The 18,337-nt window shown below is 48.6% G+C and overlaps 2 protein-coding genes across 4 annotated transcripts in view; one reads left to right on the forward strand and one right to left on the reverse strand.

The window, feature by feature from the left end:
- SRRM2 (serine/arginine repetitive matrix 2) overlaps positions 1-3,960 on the forward strand; it is a 29,653-nt gene extending 25,693 nt beyond the window's left edge. The window contains exons 12-15 of the mRNA XM_066577180.1: positions 1,832-2,047; positions 2,182-2,286; positions 2,370-2,453; positions 3,497-3,960. Of these exons, the coding sequence (XP_066433277.1) occupies positions 1,832-2,047; positions 2,182-2,286; positions 2,370-2,453; positions 3,497-3,506 (415 nt within the window). The 3' untranslated portion in view covers positions 3,507-3,960. The remainder of the gene's footprint in view (positions 1-1,831; positions 2,048-2,181; positions 2,287-2,369; positions 2,454-3,496) is intronic.
- MMP25 (matrix metallopeptidase 25) overlaps positions 3,856-18,337 on the reverse strand; it is a 28,814-nt gene continuing 14,332 nt past the window's right edge. For all 3 annotated transcript variants that reach the window (XM_066577186.1, XM_066577184.1, XM_066577183.1), the window contains one exon: positions 3,856-4,300. In XM_066577186.1, coding sequence (XP_066433283.1) covers positions 4,035-4,300 — 266 coding nt within the window. In that variant the 3' untranslated portion in view covers positions 3,856-4,034. The remainder of the gene's footprint in view (positions 4,301-18,337) is intronic.

The following is an 18,337-nucleotide window of genomic DNA, read 5'->3' on the forward strand; positions in this document are numbered from 1 at the left end:
ATTCATTGGGGAAGGCCACTTGTTGCCAATCAGCCTTTTCTTCCAATACACCTTTACCATCTGTCCACTTCAGAGCCCCGCACGCAGTAAGGTATGCTGAAATGTATCTCCGGTAGCCCCCTGGTTCATTATCATGGTGAGTGGCTCTAGTGTATCGGTCAGTCCTCGCACACCTTCATAGCGGATGTTCACCTCTCAGGTCAATGGTAGGTGGTGCTCTGCTGTTTCCATGTCTGTTGTTCCCAATAGGACCATTTGTCCTCCCCTGAGCAGGCGAACAGTTCCCAAATGCGTTGTGTGAGAAATACCGCCGCCCCTTGCCTGGAAGCCAATATCACCCCTTATTGCAACTCTTGATTGCCCCTCTTACCCCTGACAACAAGTGATATGTGAGCAGGCAGCCTATCGTACGCCTTATATACCCACCAAGCCACCACACGTCCCTTTCTTCCTGGGCTACATGTGGCCAACGGCGAACGTAGGAGGAGCCATAATACTGTGACACCACTGCGTATTTTGTCCAGTGACATGATGGAAACCAGATGACGCCATTATAGTTGATGCTGCCTGTCTGGCGCTGTTTGTTCTGCCGTCATTTTTTGTTTTTCTGTTCCTGTGACTGAATGGAAAAATGGAAATGCAAACACCAGTGTGGCTGTTTTCATCAGGGTGGTTTATTAATACTCTGTGAGGTATATTTTGGCAAGTATATGATGTGTTTTAGTCTGTTGGTCTTCTTCTGATTTAGGCAAATACAGGAGATGGAACAATACATCTGCAGCGCCATTTATTGGAAGGCAGCATTCCTGCAAGTCAATGTTAGACTCTTTATAGAAGCCTTGTAACAATGACTGGGAATTAAAAAGACAAGCCAGAATCCATACACAGACAGCTGTTTTGCATTCATGGCATAAATGTTGCCAGAATGCCACCCTTCGAAGAAATGGTCTCATCAGACCGCTCCACCTATCGTACTATGGTAGTTTATAGGAGACTAGCTGATAGGGAGAGGTTTATTAAAGGGGTGTCCTGAGACTAAGATTTTGATAACCTATCCATGGGGTTGGTCATCAATGTGAGATTGGTAGGTATCCACTGCTTGTGACTCCCACCAATCTGTCTGAATAGGTAGCGGCCTCTTCTGTGATGTCACGTTTATCGGTCACATGGCTGGAGAGCAGCTTGGACCGTTCAAAAGAATGGGATTGAGTTGCTATACAAGATCTGTGCCTGGTATGTGCTGAAGCGGCCAAGACGCTCATCCAAGTACATATATCACTTGTCAGCTAAACGGCAGGGGGTTCCTAGCAGCAGACCCCCACAATCTCTGTAAAGGTTATCTAGGTGTCTGAAAACTACTTTAAGACCGTGTTTCAAATGCCGGTCTTATTATCCCCATTGGCACACAATGAGCCTAACTTATGAAGGGGCGCATCTTTGCGCCAAATCAAATCAGCACTAGCTAGGAACTTGGGTAGATTCGTGGCATAATTTGCATCAGTTTTTGGTGTAGATTATAGATAAAACGCATTGATCCGGGGCTGCCATTCCCCCACCCCCTCCAGCAAACTACTCCCCTTTTTGGGAAAGTGGCATAACAGTCGCAAACTCTTCCATAAAGCTTTGTAACTTTTTTTCCTTTAATTCCATAAAACCTTCACCAGAGTGTCCCCCTGCAGCTCTTGTCACGTCTCATCTGCTAGTAATTTGCCTTTTTCTCCAGTGACTGGACCTTCTTGTATTGTCCAGAGAGTGGGGGTCTGAGGCTGAATAATTGGGAATCTGTCTTTGGTTTTGCTCGCTCTTGATTCTGTGTCCTGTAATCTGTCAGGAACTCTGGTCCATCACCAGCAGAGCCTCAGGAGATAAAGGAGGACCCAGTGCTTCAGAAGGAACCACGAAGATCCCGAAGTTCCAGCACATCATCCTCTTCCTCTTCGTCCTCCTTGTCAAGTTCTTCATCTGACTCTTCCTCTTCTTCATCCTCCTCCTCCTCCTCTTCTCATAAGCCCAGCAGCAAGAAGGGGTCATCGCCAAACAAGAAGAGGTAAGATCTTCAGCTTATAGATTCTCTGGGATGTGTGCATAGCTATATGTTTTACTGTGACACTCTCTGTAGTATCGCTGACCCATCTCCACTGCGAACTACTCTTCAACACTGCATGATATCTGCATTTACAGGTCACGGAGTCCTCGTAAACCCATAGACTCTCTGAGAGATTCCCGCTCCCTGAGCTATTCTCCCGCTGAGCACCAACGCCTTCAGTCTCCTCCGCTTCGCAGGAGGTATGTTATAATACCCTCGCCACAAGTTACACCTCATCACCATGTATGGACTCAAGTCTAATGTTCTGACCTGTTCTTTGTAGGGAACGTGATATCAGAAGAAGCCCAGACAGGAAACGCAGGAGAGAGTCTCCTGACTCCCGATACTCGCGACGGAGATCCTCCAGGTAACAGGCGCTCTCACGTGATTATAAAGGAACCACGTGTAATGTGTTTCTTGTGTGCTCTTGTATGTTTAGCAGTAAACTATAGTATTCTATGATAGGTGTGTATAATAATCTGAAACTCCATTATACCCTACACAAGGACTGTCTGAAAACCATATTCTCGGATCCATCCCTCCTATGTTACAAACAACCTCCAAATTTGATGAACCTTATAATCAGGAGTGCATTTACCTCTGACACACAAAAAGGCACTTATCCCTGTAATGTAAGGAGCTGTAAGACCTGCTGACATGTACAGACCAAGGACAGGATACAAATCCCCAACACACAGCAGGACTATAAGATCCCGGGACATTCACATGTTCCACATCCAATGTTGTGTACGTGATCTGGGGCAGTTGGGGGCCATTATGTTGGGGAAAACTGAAAGTGAGAATGAGGTCTCGCTGCCACACAAAGAGAAAAGGACAGAATTAATATGAAGGTTATTATACTTGGAGACAATTTCAAGTCCCAAGGTTACAGAAGAATTTGGGAGTACAAGTTTATAACCATCTTTGACACTTTCAATACAAGCCTAAATTCCTCAAGAGGGTTCATGCATGACTATTGATGAGAAATCTATAGCACAGCTAACACGCTGGCCTGGTGACCCCACTCCGCAAACACCAATTTAGGGAACATAAAACTTTTCACATCCCTTATGATTGGGTTAGTTAAGTATTAACTCATTTTCTCACCCTGTTCTGGTATTTTTCTTTAAGTGCAAATTAATCATACCATGTCTGTGCCTTTTCATATGTATGTCTCTGTGTATATAAATGTATGCCTCTTCAGATCTGTTCCATTATGCCTGAGGAAGAACCCTGAGTAGGTTTGAAAGCTCCAATATCATGTATTTTTGTTAGCCATTAAAAGGTTTCATATCTACAAGATTACTTGGTTTCTCTTGCTGGGAACAATCCCATTTTAATTATCTGATGTTGTGCTGAGGGGAAATGTGTTACCCGATCTCTTCGTTGACTACTCTTCTCTGTTGTCAGGTCTCCTTGAACGTCTGCCCTCTCGTCCATCATCTTACAACACGAAGTGTTTTTAGGAATTTTTTTTTTTCAGTCCTGCAGTACCTGCAGGTCGGCACCTTCTTTATTTGAGGAAACCCAAGGACTGCTGGGGACGCTCCAGTGTTGGTGGCAGAATGTGGCTACGCTGGTTCCTCCAGCTCATTACCACCATGAAGGTGTAATGTGAATCCCTCATCATCACAGACTTTTACTGGCGTGACTCCCTCCCCTCCTCTAAGATGCTTGGTGACACTGCCCCTTTCTGAAGGTGATGGCACCCACCCTGACTTATCCCCTCTTTTGTTCTGCATAGGAAATTTCGTAAGAAGTGAATTGAATCCGTGAAACTTCTGTTGTGTTTATTTTGTCTTTTTTTTTCTTTTTGTAATCTGTACAGCAAGAATCCTTTCTGTCAATAAAAGTTTAGGCAAAGCCAAAACATGTGCAAGGTGCTGCCCTTTGCAGTTGTTATCAGCAGCCGAGTCTGCTCTAATACCTGGGTCTGGTGGGATTGTCCTTATATTGTGCCAAGCAGCAGAGTTACTATGAGTGCCACAACTAGCCAGAGCCCGACTAGTGGAGGAGCAGAGCCATTTCCTGCTTCACAATGGCAGGTGCAGCCTCTCTGATCCCGTCCTTCAGGTAGCTGTGTGGGTTCTGGAGGATTTGCTACTGCACAGTACATCCAGTTCAGGGTAATGCTATGGGGGGAATCTGGCTCGGCCTCCACGTTGCCATCCCGAAACATCCAGTACTGTGCGCCCTTAAAGAAGTAAGTGTGACCTGTGACCAGAAACACAAGGGTTAGAGAGTATCTACAACACTTAAGAACTTGATTCCTTAAATCAATAGTAGTTTAAGAAACCTTGTAATACGGGATCTGATTACAGAAAAATGCCTCCTCCTTCAGATATCAACCACTTTCCCCCCTCCGTGGCTCCTGCACAGATCACTTGTCCACAAGTTACTGATAAAATCCATGCACAGGAGCCTGTAGACTGAGGAATCCGGTTAAAGCTTCTGCCCATAGAAATCTATGGGGAGAGGAGGGTAAAGAAGTAGCTGCAGAGAGACAGAGGCAGTGCTGCTTCTAGTAAGTATTTTATTCTCAACCCAGTGCTGGATTCACATCTACAGTGGTGCTTGAAAGTTTATGAACCCTTCAGAATTTTTCTATTTCTGCCTATGTGACCTGAAACGTTATCAGATTTTCCCAGGTCGTCTCCACGACAGCACCACCTGAGATCACCTTCCTCCTGATAGGACAGGAACACACCGAGAGGTTAAAATCTCCCCCCTTCCTCAGTGTTTTCCTGTCCTGCCAGGAGGCAGCATCACCGAGAGGGGCTGGTGGAGACGCCAGCCTGAAGATCTTACCGGCGGATCGGAGGGCAGTGCTCCAGCCTGCCCTCCCTTCCTGCAGAATGACTCCCAGGACGCCACATAGGGTGGTTTCCCCGGGCCAGGTTCCTCCCGCGATGGCCCATGGGGGGTTCAAAGCGGGGCTCCAGCTCTCCTCAGACGCCGGCTTAGGATCGAGCGCGGCGCTTCCTGCTTCCCCTTAACGAGCACAGAGGGGGGCGGGGCGCCGCGTCATATGACTAGCGCGATGACGTCATCGCTGCTGACGCTCGGAGGGGGCGGGGCTTAAAATTAAAGGCGCCAAATTTGAAAAAAAATTAAAAGGAGCCTGAGAGAAGAGCGCGCCGAGCAACTAAGCCACTCAGTGAGTACATGGCTTTCTGCCCCAAGAGTGTCTGCAGCACCAGTAATAAAGACATGAGTGCTCCAGCACCAGAGGTTGCGGAATGTTCAGCCGCAGCAACCGTAAGTAGCCAGTGGGGCAAAACAAGGCATGCATATTCATGCATGTTATTTGTGAATGTTGCATCCTTACACACAAAAATGTTTTGTTTATCTGCCAGGGGGATAAAAAGGATGCCCCTCCCAGATCCAATGCGAAAAAGTGCGCAGAATGCGGCGCAAGACTACCGGCTTCGCATGTGAGGTCATTATGCAAAACATGCATAGCCAAACTAGTCATGGAGGAATCGGGGGGGATTCCTCGAGGACGTCAGGAAGCTTGTCCGAGAGGAAGTACGGTCAGCCCTGACTACTCCAAAAACGCCACCAACAGGGGCATCAGGGGCGAAACGCCGGAGAAAGGCATATAGCCCAGATGAGCACTCAGACTCTGTAGAGAGTTCAGGATCAGAACCAGAAGAGCTGGTGCTTGAGGAGTCCTCAGAAGAAGAGGACTATAAAAAGTACCTCTTCCACAGAGAAGACCTAACAAAACTTATCAAATCCGTTAGAGCCACGCTAAAGATGGAAGAACCCCGCACCATACAAGACAAGGTCTTTGGGGGATTGGGGGAGAGGCGGAAGCATACCTTCCCGGTCCACAGCAACATATCCAAGCTGATACACAAGGAGTGGAAGAAACCCGACACGGGATCCTTCTCCTCCAGAGGGGTTAAGAGACGCTACCCGTTTGAGGAGGGGGTATGCTCGAGTTGGGAAGAAATACCCAGAGTGGACGTCCCAGTGGCTAAAAGGACAACCTTGCCCTTCGAAGACACCACACAACTGAGAGATCCAATGGAGCGGAAGGCGAAGGGCCTATTAAGAAGATCCTGGGAGGCAGCCGCCAGTACGCTTAGACCAGGGGTCGCAGCCACGTGTGTCGCTAGAACCCTGAGGGTATGGCTAGAACAGCTGGAGCTGCATATTTCAAACAAAACACCGAGGGAACAATTTATAGATTCCCTCCCTATACTGAAAATGGCCACCAATTTTTTGGCAGACGCAGCGGCGGAGTCTGTGAAACTCTCGGCGAAAACAACGGCCCTAACCAACTCTGCCAGAAGAGTCCTGTGGCTGAAGTCATGGTCAGGCGACCTGGCATCAAAAAATAAATTATGCTCGCTCCCTTTTCATGGCCAGTTCCTCTTTGGTCCGGATCTGGACAAGATACTAGAAAAGGCATCAGATAAGAGGAAAGGATTCCCGGAAGAGAAACAGTATAAAGGGAATACCTTCTTCCGGGCCCCAGCACAGCAGCCGGAACCATATAGAGGCAAGGGCAAGACGGGCCACTGGAGTTACCCCAAGGGGGGCAGAGGGATGAATTTCCTTTTTAACCCTCACCAGGGGGATCCAGCCAAGCAGAAGCCCTGACGCCATCCCAGTGGGGGCGAGGCTGCAGAGCTTCGCGGATCGATGGGCCTCAGTGTGCAAGAGCCCATGGATCTCGGAGATCCTGCAGCAGGGATACAAAATCGAACTGGTGTCCCTCCCCAAGAGAAGATATGTCACTACCAGAGGTCCAGCGCAACAACTGCACCCGCTCCAGCAGGCGGTTTGGGACCTACAACGTCTAAAAGCAGTGTCCTTTGTGCCACAGAGAGAAGAGACCTGGGGGCATTACTCCAGACTCCTAATAGAAAAACCGGGCAGAGGCTCACGCATGATAATAAATCTAAAACCCCTGAACATTTTCGTCAAATATCGGAAGTTCAGGATGGAATCAATCACTTCAGCAGTAAGGTTGATCCCCAAAAGAACCTACATGGCATCGATCGACCTGAAGGACGCCTATTTTCATGTACCAATCCACAAGGACTCACAAAAATACCTAAGGTTCGCGCTAGAGATGGGCAAGAGGACAAGACATCTCCAATTCAGATGCCTGCCCTTCGGAATCTCATCGGCACCCCGCATTTTCACAAAAATCATGGCGGAGGTCGCAGCCTACCTGAGGCAGAGGTCGATTCTCATAGTCCCCTATCTGGACGACATCTTAATTATAGCCGAGTCCAGGGAACTCCTAGCAGAAAACCTGGCAACGGTGCTCAACCTACTACAATTTTTAGGATGAATAATAAATTGGGAGAAGTCCAGCCTAGACCCCAGCAGGGGGAAGGTGTTTTTGGGCATAACACTCGATTCAGAAGCTCAATGCTCCTTCCTCCCCGAGTCAAAAGCGCAGAAGATCCGACAGATGGTAGAATCCTTCCTTCAAAGACGGTCATGCTCAATCCGGGAGGCTATGTCCCTCCTAGGAAGCCTAAAATCATGCATCCCGGGGGTAGCATGGGCTCAGGCGCATACCAGACCTCTGCAAGCAGCAGTTCTCTCGGCATGGGACGGCAAGCAATCCTCGCTAGAAAGGAGAATGCAGATAAGGAACTCAGTGAAGGTATCCTTACGCTGGTGGACTTCCCCAGGGAATCTGCGAAGGGGGGTCCACTGGATGCAGAATCCGGCCATGCAGGTCACGACCAACGCAAGCTCCTGGGGATGGGGGGCGCACGTCGGAGACAAGCTCCTACAGGGTCCATCGCCACAGGGGATGAAGCACCAGTCCTCGAACTACAGAGAGTTGCAGGCGATCTGGAAGACCCTCCAACACCTGGGGGACGCGGTAAAAGACCAGCACATAAGAGTGCTATCAGACAATATCACGGCAGTCGCCCATATTCGGCATCAGGGGGGCACGAGGTCGCCAGCTCTACTAAGCATCTCACAAAGAATCTTTCGCTGGGCGGAGGGCCGCATCCTCATCAGCAGTACACCTGAAGGGATCCCTGAATCAGAGAGCAGACTTCCTCAGCCGAAGGCGTATAGACCCAGGGGAATGGTCTCTATCCCACAACTGGACCTGTTCGCATCCAGAAAAATGCCAAAGTAGAGAACTTCTCCCTCAGACCGGAGGACCGGCCAACAGCAGTGGACGCCCTGAGCCAGGATTGGGGAGGAGAACTGGTGTACGCTTTCCCCCCAATTCCACTAATCCCAAGGGTACTGCAGCACTTCAGGTCACAGGCAATGCACCCTGATCCTAGTGGCTCCCTTTTGGCCAAGGAGGAGCTGGTTCAGCCTTCTCAAGAACCTGAGCATCCAGGAGCCTGTCACCCTTCCTGTTCACGCGAGTCTTCTAACACAGGGGCCTCTGAACCATCCCGATATAAGCAGACTCCACTTGACAGCCTGGATACTGAAGAATCCATACTGAGGCAGAGGATTCTCAGACAAGGTAGTCAGGACGCTATTGGCAAGTAGAAAAGAGACAACCAACCGCATCTACCAAAAGATCTGAAAGAGGTTTATCTCTTGGAGACAGGAGAAGGACTCCTCGAGCAGCAGTGCTGACATCCCCTTAATCCTGGACTTCCTGCAGGAGGGACTGGACATGGGCCTCTCCCCGAGCACCCTAAGGGTCCAGACGGCAGCCCTTAGCGCCCTATTCGACACTAAGCTAGCGGGAGATAGGTAGATCAGTAGATTCCTGACGGCGGCAGATAGGTTGCAACCTAGACCTACTAATATATGTCCAGACTGGAACCTAAATTTGGTCTTGGGGGCTATGTCGGCAGAACCCTTCGAACCAATTGAGGGGCTCTCAATAAGAACGCTCACAATTAAAACCATTTTCCTAGTGGCCATTTCATCAACTAGACGGGTTAGCGAGCTACAAGCCCTATCCATCTGCCACCCGCTCCTCAAAATAACTGACACCAAATTAGTCTTCAAAACGGACCCGACCTTCTTGCCTAAAGTAGTGTCTCCATTCCATAGGGCCCAGAATATAGTAATCCCCTCGTTCTTTAATAACCCAAAAAACGAGAGAGAGAGAGCCCTAAATTGCTTAGACGTCAGGAGAGCGGTCCTGAAGTATATCGATGCCACAGGTCCATGGAGGCAGGACAACAACCTGTTCGTCCAATTCTCAGGCCCCAACAAGGGGAAAAAAGCAGCTAAAAGCTCTATAGCCCGATGGATCCGCTTGGCCATTAGCGAATCATATACGACCCTGGGGAAAGAGGCCGCCGCGGCTCTCAAAGCCCACTCCACGAGGGCAGTAGCGACTTCATGGGCCGAGCATAGCTCGGCATTCGTGGAACAAATATGCAAGGCAGCAGTGTGGAAAAAACCACACACTTTTGTCAGACATTATAGGGTAAAGGTGCAACTTGATGAGGACATGACCTTCGGTCGTAAAGTCCTCTCGGCGGCAATCCCACCCTAGAAATAGCTTTAGTTGGTACGTCTCAGGTGGTGCTGTCGTGGAGACGACCTGGGAAAAGGGTGATTATACCTACCCGATAATCAGGTTTCCAGGAGTCTCCACGACAGCACCCGTACATTCCCTCCCCAAAAAAAAAAAATTATTATAAATAAATTTTTACATATACCAGATAGGTAAAAAAAAAAAAAAAATTTAAGTTAGCTCCTACCCTGGCAGTTTCGTTATAATACACTGAGGAAGGGGGGACGGGGGGGGGGATTTTAACCTCTCGGTGTGTTCCTGTCCTATCAGGAGGAAAGCGATCTCAGGTGGTGCTGTCGTGGAGACTCCTGGAAACCCGATTATCGGGTAGGTATAATCACCCTTTGCACACAAGTCCTGAAGTAGATAAAGAAAACCAAATAAAACAAATGTCCCCAAAATATTTGACTTGGACATTATTTGAAGAAAATAATCCAATATCACATCTGCAAGTGACAAAGTATGTGACCCTTTTAGGATTAGCAGATAATTTGAAGGTGAAATGAGGTGCTTTCACTCAATAGGATGGCAATCAGATGTGAGCGAGTGATCTGCTTTATTTAAAGAACAGTGACCTATCCAAGTCTGATCTTAACAACGTGTTTGTGGAAGTGTATCACGGTTTGGACAGATTAGATTTCTGAGGCCCTCAGACGATGAGTTATTGATGCTCATCAGGCTGGAAAAGGTTGCAAAAACCTCTCTAAAGAGGTTGGCCTTCACCAATCCACAAACAGGAGTGCAAATGGAGGAAATTTAAGGCCATTATTACCCTCCCCAGAAGTGGTTGACCAACAAAGTGTACGCCAAGAGCAAAGTGTACAGTAGTCCACGAGGTCACAGAGGAACCCAAAGAAACCTCCAAGCAACTTGAAGGTCTTTCTCACATTGGCTAATGTTCATGAGTCAACCATCAAGAGGACATTGAACAACAGTGGTGTGCCAGGATTGTAAGGAGAAAGCTGCTGCTCTCCAAAAAGAACATTGCTAGCCGTCTGCTAAAGATCACGTGGATAAACCAGAAGGCTATTGGTACAGTGTTTTGTGGAGGCATGAGACCAAAGTAGAGCTTTTTGGCTCAAATAAGAAGCGTTCTCTTTGGAGAAAGAAAAATACTGCATTACAGCATAAAAACCTCATTCCATCTGTAAAACCCAATGGTAGTTTCATGGTTTGGGCTTGTTTTGTTCATAGGGAGCAGGGAAGCTTGTCACCATTTACGGAACAATGAATTCTGAATTATACCAGTAAATGCTAAAGGAACATGTTAGTACATCTGTGGGTGGGACGCAATTATTGCTGCACAAGGGGGTCACATCAGATAATTAAAGAAAAGATTCACAGATATGTATAATTTTTTTTTTTGCAACTTTGACGTGCTATTGGATCGTTATAATCAATATACAAATTACTTGTGTGAAAATCTTACGTAGTTTTAAGTCACATATAAGTAGACATATGGAAAATTCTGAAGAGTTCACAAACGCTCAAGCACCACTCTACACTGCTCAGAACTGCTGTATGATTGCCTCCATGCTTTTGCTTCTGAAGGTGTCCTGTAGGGGAGCAGGATCTCCTCTGTGTGTAGTGTATGAAGGAGAAAGTAAAAGGGAGCAGTGTCTCCTTTATACAGTATATGGTAGAGATGGGGAAGCAGGATCTCCTTTCTGTACAGTGTATGGGTAAGAGAGGAATAGGGGAGCAGGACCTCCTCTGTGTACAGTGTATGGGGGGGGGAGGGGGATAAGGGAGCAGGATCTCCTTTGTGTACAGTGTATGGGGGAGAGAGGGGGATAGGGGAGCAGGATCTCCTCTGTGTACAGTCTATTGGAGAGAGATGGGTATAGGGGAGCAGGATCTCCTCTGTGTACAGTGTATTGGAGAGAGATGGGGATAGGGAAGCAGGATCTCCTCTGTGTACAGTGTATTGGAGAGAGATGGGGATAGGGGAGCAGGATCTCCTCTGTGTACATTGTATTGGAGAGAGATGAGGATAGGGGAGCAGGATCTTCTCTGTGTACAGTGCATTGGAGAGAGATGGGGATAGGGGTGCAGGATCTCCTTTGTGTACAGTATATGGGAGAGAGAGAGGGATAGGGGAGCAGGATCTCCTCTGTGTACAGTGCATTGGAGAGAGATGGGTATAGGGGAGCAGGATCTCCTTTGTGTACAGTATATGGGAGAGAGAGAGAGGGATAGGGGAGCAGGATCTCCTCTGTGTACAGTGTATTGGAGAGACATGGGGATAGGGGAGCAGGATCTTCTCTGTGTACAGTGTATTGGAAAGAGATGGGGATAGGGGAGCAGGATCTCCTCTGTGTACAGTGTATTGGAAATAGATGGGGATAGGGGAGCAGGATCTCCTCTGTGTACAGTGTATTGGAAATAGATGGGGATAGGGGAGCAGGATCTCCTCTGTGTACAGTGCATTGGAGAGAAATGGGGATAGGGGAGCAGGATCTCCTCTGTGTACAGTGTATTGGAGAGAAATGGGGATAGGGGAGCAGGATCTCCTTTGTGTACAGTATATGGGAGAGAGAGAGGGATAGGGGAGCAGGATCTCCTCTGTGTACAGTGTATTGGAGAGAAATAGGGATAGGGGAGCAGGATCTCCTCTGTGTACAGTGCATTGGAGAGAAATGGGGATAGGGGAGCAGGATCTCCTTTGTGTACAGTATATGGGAGAGAGAGAGGGATAGGGGAGCAGGATCTCCTCTGTGTACAGTGTATTGGAGAGAGACCTTCTTGTTAAATCATACCACCCAGTCTCAGCGGCTGCATAAGAACGAATGCAAGGAAATGGGGTATTCGGTTTAACTTGAAAAAAAGTGTGCCACGTTGAATAAAGCAGAACACTTTTTTTTCAAGTTAAACCGAATACCCTATTTCCTTGGATTATCACTCCCATACACTGTACACAGTGGAGATCATGCTCCGCTTACTCTCTCCCCCATACACTGTACACAGGAGATCGTGCTCCCCTATCCCCATCTCTCCCATACACTGTACACAGTGGAGATCCTGCTCCCCTATATCTCCCATACACTGTACATGGTGGCGATCCTGCTCCCCTATCCCTATTTCTCTCATCCACTGTACACAGAGGAGATCCTGCTCCCCTATCTCTCCCCCATCCTTTGTATACAGAGGAGATCATGCTCCCCTATCCCTATCTCTCCCATACACTGTACACAGAGGACATCCTGCTCCCCCATCCTTATCTCTCCCATACACTGTACACAGAGGACATCCTCCTCCCCATCCTTATCTCTCCCATACACTGTACACAGAGGACATCCTGCTCCCCCATCCTTATCTCTCCCATACACTGTACACAGAGGTGATTCTGCTTCTGTTACTCTCCCATACACTACACAGGGAGGAGATCCTGTTCCCTTATCTCTCCCATACACTGTACACCGGAGATATCCTGCTCCCCTATCCCCATCTCTCCCATACACTGTACACAGAGGAGATCCTGCTCCCCTATCCCCATCTCTCCCATACACTGTACACAGAGGAGATCCTGCTCCCCTATCCCCATCTCTCCCATACACTGTACACAGAGGAGATCCTGCTCCCCTATCCCCGTCTCTCCCATACACTGTACACAGAGGAGATCCTGCTCCCCTATCCCCATCTCTTCCATACACTACACAGAGGAGATCCTGCTCCCCTATCCCCATCTCTCCCATACACTACACAGAGGAGATCCTGCTCCCCTATCCCCATCTCTCCCATACACTGTACACAGAGGAGATCCTGCTCCCCTATCCCCATCTCTCCCATACACTGTACACAGAGGAGATCCTGCTCCCCTATCCCCATCTCTTCCATACACTACACAGAGGAGATCCTGCTCCCCTATCCCCATCTCTCCCATACACTACACAGAGGAGATCCTGCTCCCCTATCCCTATCTCTCCCATACACTGTACACAGAGGACATCCTCCTCCCCATCCTTATCTCTCCCATACACTGTACACAGAGGAGATCCTGCTCCCCTATCCCCATCTCTCCCATACACTGTACACAGGAGAGAGCCTGCACTCAAAACTTAAAACAGACAAACTGAGCTGGGGAATAAATACTTAATCAGTTCATTGAGTGCAGGAATGTGACAGTTTTATGATGTGTCCTATCTCTCCTTCAACCTGCACATGGAAGGAGATGCAGCACCACCTATTGGATGGCAACATTATTACAAGTCAAGTTCTGAATTTTTATGAAGTTTAAAAAAAAAAAAAGATTGGGAAGAGGACATCCCTGTCGACCTCCTTCAGACCTTTTATATTTTCCACTGATGCAAGAATCCCGGGCTGAGGTTGAACATCCAATGTTGTGTACCTGATCCTTTGCAGTGAATATCCTGTTGCAATGGATGTCCTGAGAACAATAACACTTTGATCTACTGACTAACATTGTACCAACCTTTTTTCAGTGTATGGCAGAGATGGGGATAGGGGAGCAGGATCTCCACTGTGTACAGTGTATGGGAGAGATGGGGATAGGGGAGCAGGATCTCCACTGTGTACAGTATATGGGGAAGAGAGGGATAGGGGAGCAAGATCTCATTTGTGTACAGTGTATGGGAGAGAGGGATAGGGGAGCAGGATCTCCACTGTGTACTATGGGAGAGAGGGATAGGGGAGCAGGATCTCCACTGTGTACAGTGTATGGGAGAGATAGGGGAGCAGGATCTCCGCTGTGTACAGTGTTTGGGAGAGATAGGGGAGCAGGATCTCTGCTGTGTACAGTGTATGGGAGAGATAGGGATAGGGGAGCAGGATCTCCACTGTGTACAATGTATGGGAGAGATAGGGATAGGGGAGCAGGATCTCCACTGTGTACAATGTATGGGAGAGATAGGGATAGGGGAGCAGGACCTCCTCTGTGTACAGTGTATGGTAGAGTAAAGGGGGGAGTAGGATCTCCATTGTGTACGGTGTATGAGAAAGATAGGGATAGGGGAGCAGGATCTCCACTGTGTACAGTGTATGGGAAAGATAGGAATAGGGGGGCAGGATCCTGTAGTGTATGGGAGAGTAAGGGGAGCAGGCTAACCTCTGTACAGTGTATGGGAAATATGGGGATAGGTGAGCAGGATCTCCACTGTGTACAGTGTTTGGGAGAGATAGGGGAGCAGGATCTCTGCTGTGTACAGTGTATGGGAGAGATAGGGATAGGGCAGCAGGATCTCCACTGCGTACAATGTATGGGAGAGATAGGGATAGGGGAGCAGGATCTCCACTGTGTACAATGTATGGGAGAGTAAGGGGAGCGGGATCTCCACTGTGTACGGTGTATGGGAGAGATAGGGATAGGAGAGCAGGATCTCCACTGTGTACAGTGTATGGGAGAGATAGGAATGGGGATCAGAATCTCCACTGTGTACAGTATATGTGAGAGTAAGGGGAGCAAGATCTCCACTGTGTACGGTGTATGGGAGAGATAGGGATAGGGATAGGGGAGCAGGATCTCCACTGTGTACGGTGTATGGGAGAGATAGGGATAGGGGAGCAGGATCTCCACTATGTACGGTGTATGGGAGAGATAGGGATAGGGGAGCAGGATCTCCACTATGTACGGTGTATGGGAGAGATAGGGATAGGAGAGCAGGATCTCTACTGTGTACAGTGTATGGGAGAGATAGGGATAAGGGAGCAGGATCTCCTCTCTATACAGTGTATTGGAGAGTAAGGGGAGCAGGTTCTCCTCTGTGCCTGGTGTATGGGAGAGATAAGGATAAGGGAGCAGGATCTCCACTGTGTACAGTGTATGGGAGAGATAGGGATAGGGGAGCAGGACCTCCTCTGTGTACAGTGTATGGGAGAGTAAGGGGAGCAGGATCTCCACTATGTACGGTGTATGGGAGAGATAGGGATAGGGGAGCAGGACCTCCACTGTGTACAATGTATGGGAGAGATAGGGATAGGGGAGCAGGACCTCCTCTGTGTACAGTGTATGGGAGAGTAAGGGGAGCAGGATCTCCACTATGTACGGTGTATGGGAGAGATAGGGATAGGGGAGCAGGATCTCCACTGTGTACGGTGTATGGGAGAGTAAGGGGAGCAGGATCTCCACTATGTACGGTGTATGGGAGAGATAGGGATAGGGGAGCAAGATCTCCACTGTGTACAGTGTATGGGAGAGATAGGGATAGGAGAGCAGGATCTCTACTGTGTACGGTGTATGGGAGAGATAGGGATAAGGGAGCAGGATCTCCTCTGTGTACAGTGTATGGGAGAGTAAGGGGAGCAGGTTCTCCTTTGTGTCTGGTGTATGGGAGAGATAAGGATAAGGGAGCAGGATCTCCCCTGTGTATAATGTATGGGAGAGATAGGAATAGGGGAGCAGGACCTCCACTGTGTACAGTGTATGGGAGAGTAAGGGGAGCAGGATCTCCACTGTGTACAGTGTATGGGAGAGATAGGGATAGGGGAGCAGGGTCTCCACTATGTATGGTGTATGGGAGAGATAGGGATAGGGGAGCAGGATCTCTACTGTGTACCGTGTATGGGAGAGATAGGGATAGGGGAGTAGGATCTCTACTGTGTACCGTGTATGGGAGAGATAGGGATAGGGGAGTAGGATCTCTACTGTGTACGGTGTATGGGAGGGATAGGGGAGCAGGATCTCCTCTGTGTACAGTGTATGGGAGAGATAGGGATAGGGGAGCAGGATCTCTACTGTGTACGGTGTATGGGAGAGATAGGGATAGGGGAGCAGGATCTCCACTATGTACGGTGTATGGGAGAGATAGGGATAGGGGAGCAGGATCTCCTCTCTATACAGTGTATGGTAGAGTAAGGGGAGCAGGTTCTCCTCTGTGCCTGGTGTATGGGAGAGATAGGGATAAGGGAGCAGGATCTCCCCTGTGTATAATGTATGGGAGAGATGGGGATAGGGAAGCAGGATCTCCACTGTGTACAGTGTACGGAAGAGATAGGGAAAGGGGAGCAGGATCTCCTCTGTGTACAGTGTATGGGAGAGTAAGGGGAGTAGGATCTCCTCTGTGTACAGTGTATGGGGGAGAGATAGGGATAGGGTAGCAAGACCTTCTTTAATGTCAGGAGATTACGAGTCAGTAGAGGGCTGTCATTCTAGTAGAGGAAGTAGAAGTGTAGTTCTGCTCATAGCTTTGTTCTACAGATGCTCTGCTATGCCGGGCAGTGTACACCAGTGTCCCATAAGAAACACATCTTCATCCTTACAAAGTAGCCTTGTGGTGTATGAGATCGCTGCTAAGTTGCTGGCTTGTCAGCACAGTAGTGACAGATCTTCATTAGCAGCCGGCAGAGTTATCAATACCATTCTGGATGTAACTTGGAGATGTGATGATCAGGACTCGTACTCCATGTGACCTCTAGACCTAGCCTGAATGTGAACAGCGGAGTCTCTACAGTACTCAGCATTAGTGTTGGTGAGGGGTGTTTGGTCATGGGGCGGCACGTGTCCGAATTGTGTGCAACCAGTATTCAGTATACTCGAATGTCTGCAGTCTCCATATGGCTTTAATTGGGACATTTATGAGGTGCCTCCAGCATGGGGGTTGATATCATCTTTCCTTCATATCTCTCATCCCTTTTGAATCCACTTCTGGCTTTGCCTTAAAAAAGAAAAAAAAAACTGCACAAAAATGCAGCGTGAGACGCCACACTTCTGAAGGCCGACCCAGCTCAGACTAGCGGTACTATAAATTCTTGGCAGCTGCTCATCTCTTCCAATCATTGAAGTAATATGAATGTTGGTGGGGAGTTCGTCTATCTCTCTGTCTAACCTGTATGGTTACCCATCATTTTTCAGCCTGGTCTAATTATGGCAATGGCCTGGGGTGGAGGTGTAATGTCATAGGAGAGGGATCAGTCTGCAATAAATAACACTTGGCAATATGGCCACCAGGACCCCAATGTATAAGGACACAGCTAGCATGGAGGAGCCGCGCCTACTGCAGTGTAATGCTAAGATGTGCTCCTCATCTGCTCTCAGCCGCTCCCTGAACTCCCCAGGGCTGCAGACTAACCAGAAGATGCATTTAGCATCACTGCATTAAGGTTGTCTCCAGCCCCCTCCGCACCAGAGCTCGCTCTCCACTAGTCATAGCTCATGAGTATGGGGCTCTTCAATGCCCCTCAGATGTTCTAATGCTGGGACAGTCTGTCCTCTATGGAATACTTGGGGGCCTCTCTCCGTTTCTGGTATATTTATGAGAAATGTAGTGCAGCGCTGTTCCATGAAATTGGTGACCAGAATAGCAGTAGATCCTGGAGTAATTCTAGGGGGTCCCCCGGGCGCTGGTAGGGTCGGTTTAGTGACTAGCGCTGATCTTCTGAGTTATTTCTCACCCACCTTTGTTTAAAAGGGTTAATATTTAGAGATGAGTGAACGTACTCGGTAAGGCCGATTTCGCAATCGAGCACAGTGATTTTCGAGTACTTCACTACTCGGGTGAAAAGATTCGGGGGTCGCCGGGGGGCGGGGCGTGGCGTGGTGGAGCGGGGAGTAGCAGCGCGGAACGGGGGAGCTCTCTCTCTCTCCCTCTCCCCCCCCCACTTCCCTCTGCAACCCCCCGCTCACCCACGGCGCCCCCCGAATCTTTTCACACGAGTAGTGAAGTACTCGAAAATCGCGGTGCTCGATTGCGAAATCGGCCTTACCGAGTACGTTCGCTCATCTCTATTAATATTCCCTTATTCCTACATTATGTAGGTTTTTCTATTGTTTTCTGTATATGAAGAAGGACCCTGAGTAGGTTGGAAAGCTCACT

This window comes from Eleutherodactylus coqui, chromosome 8 (genome assembly GCF_035609145.1).
Source record: "Eleutherodactylus coqui strain aEleCoq1 chromosome 8, aEleCoq1.hap1, whole genome shotgun sequence".
Taxonomy (NCBI): Eukaryota; Metazoa; Chordata; class Amphibia; order Anura; family Eleutherodactylidae; genus Eleutherodactylus; species Eleutherodactylus coqui.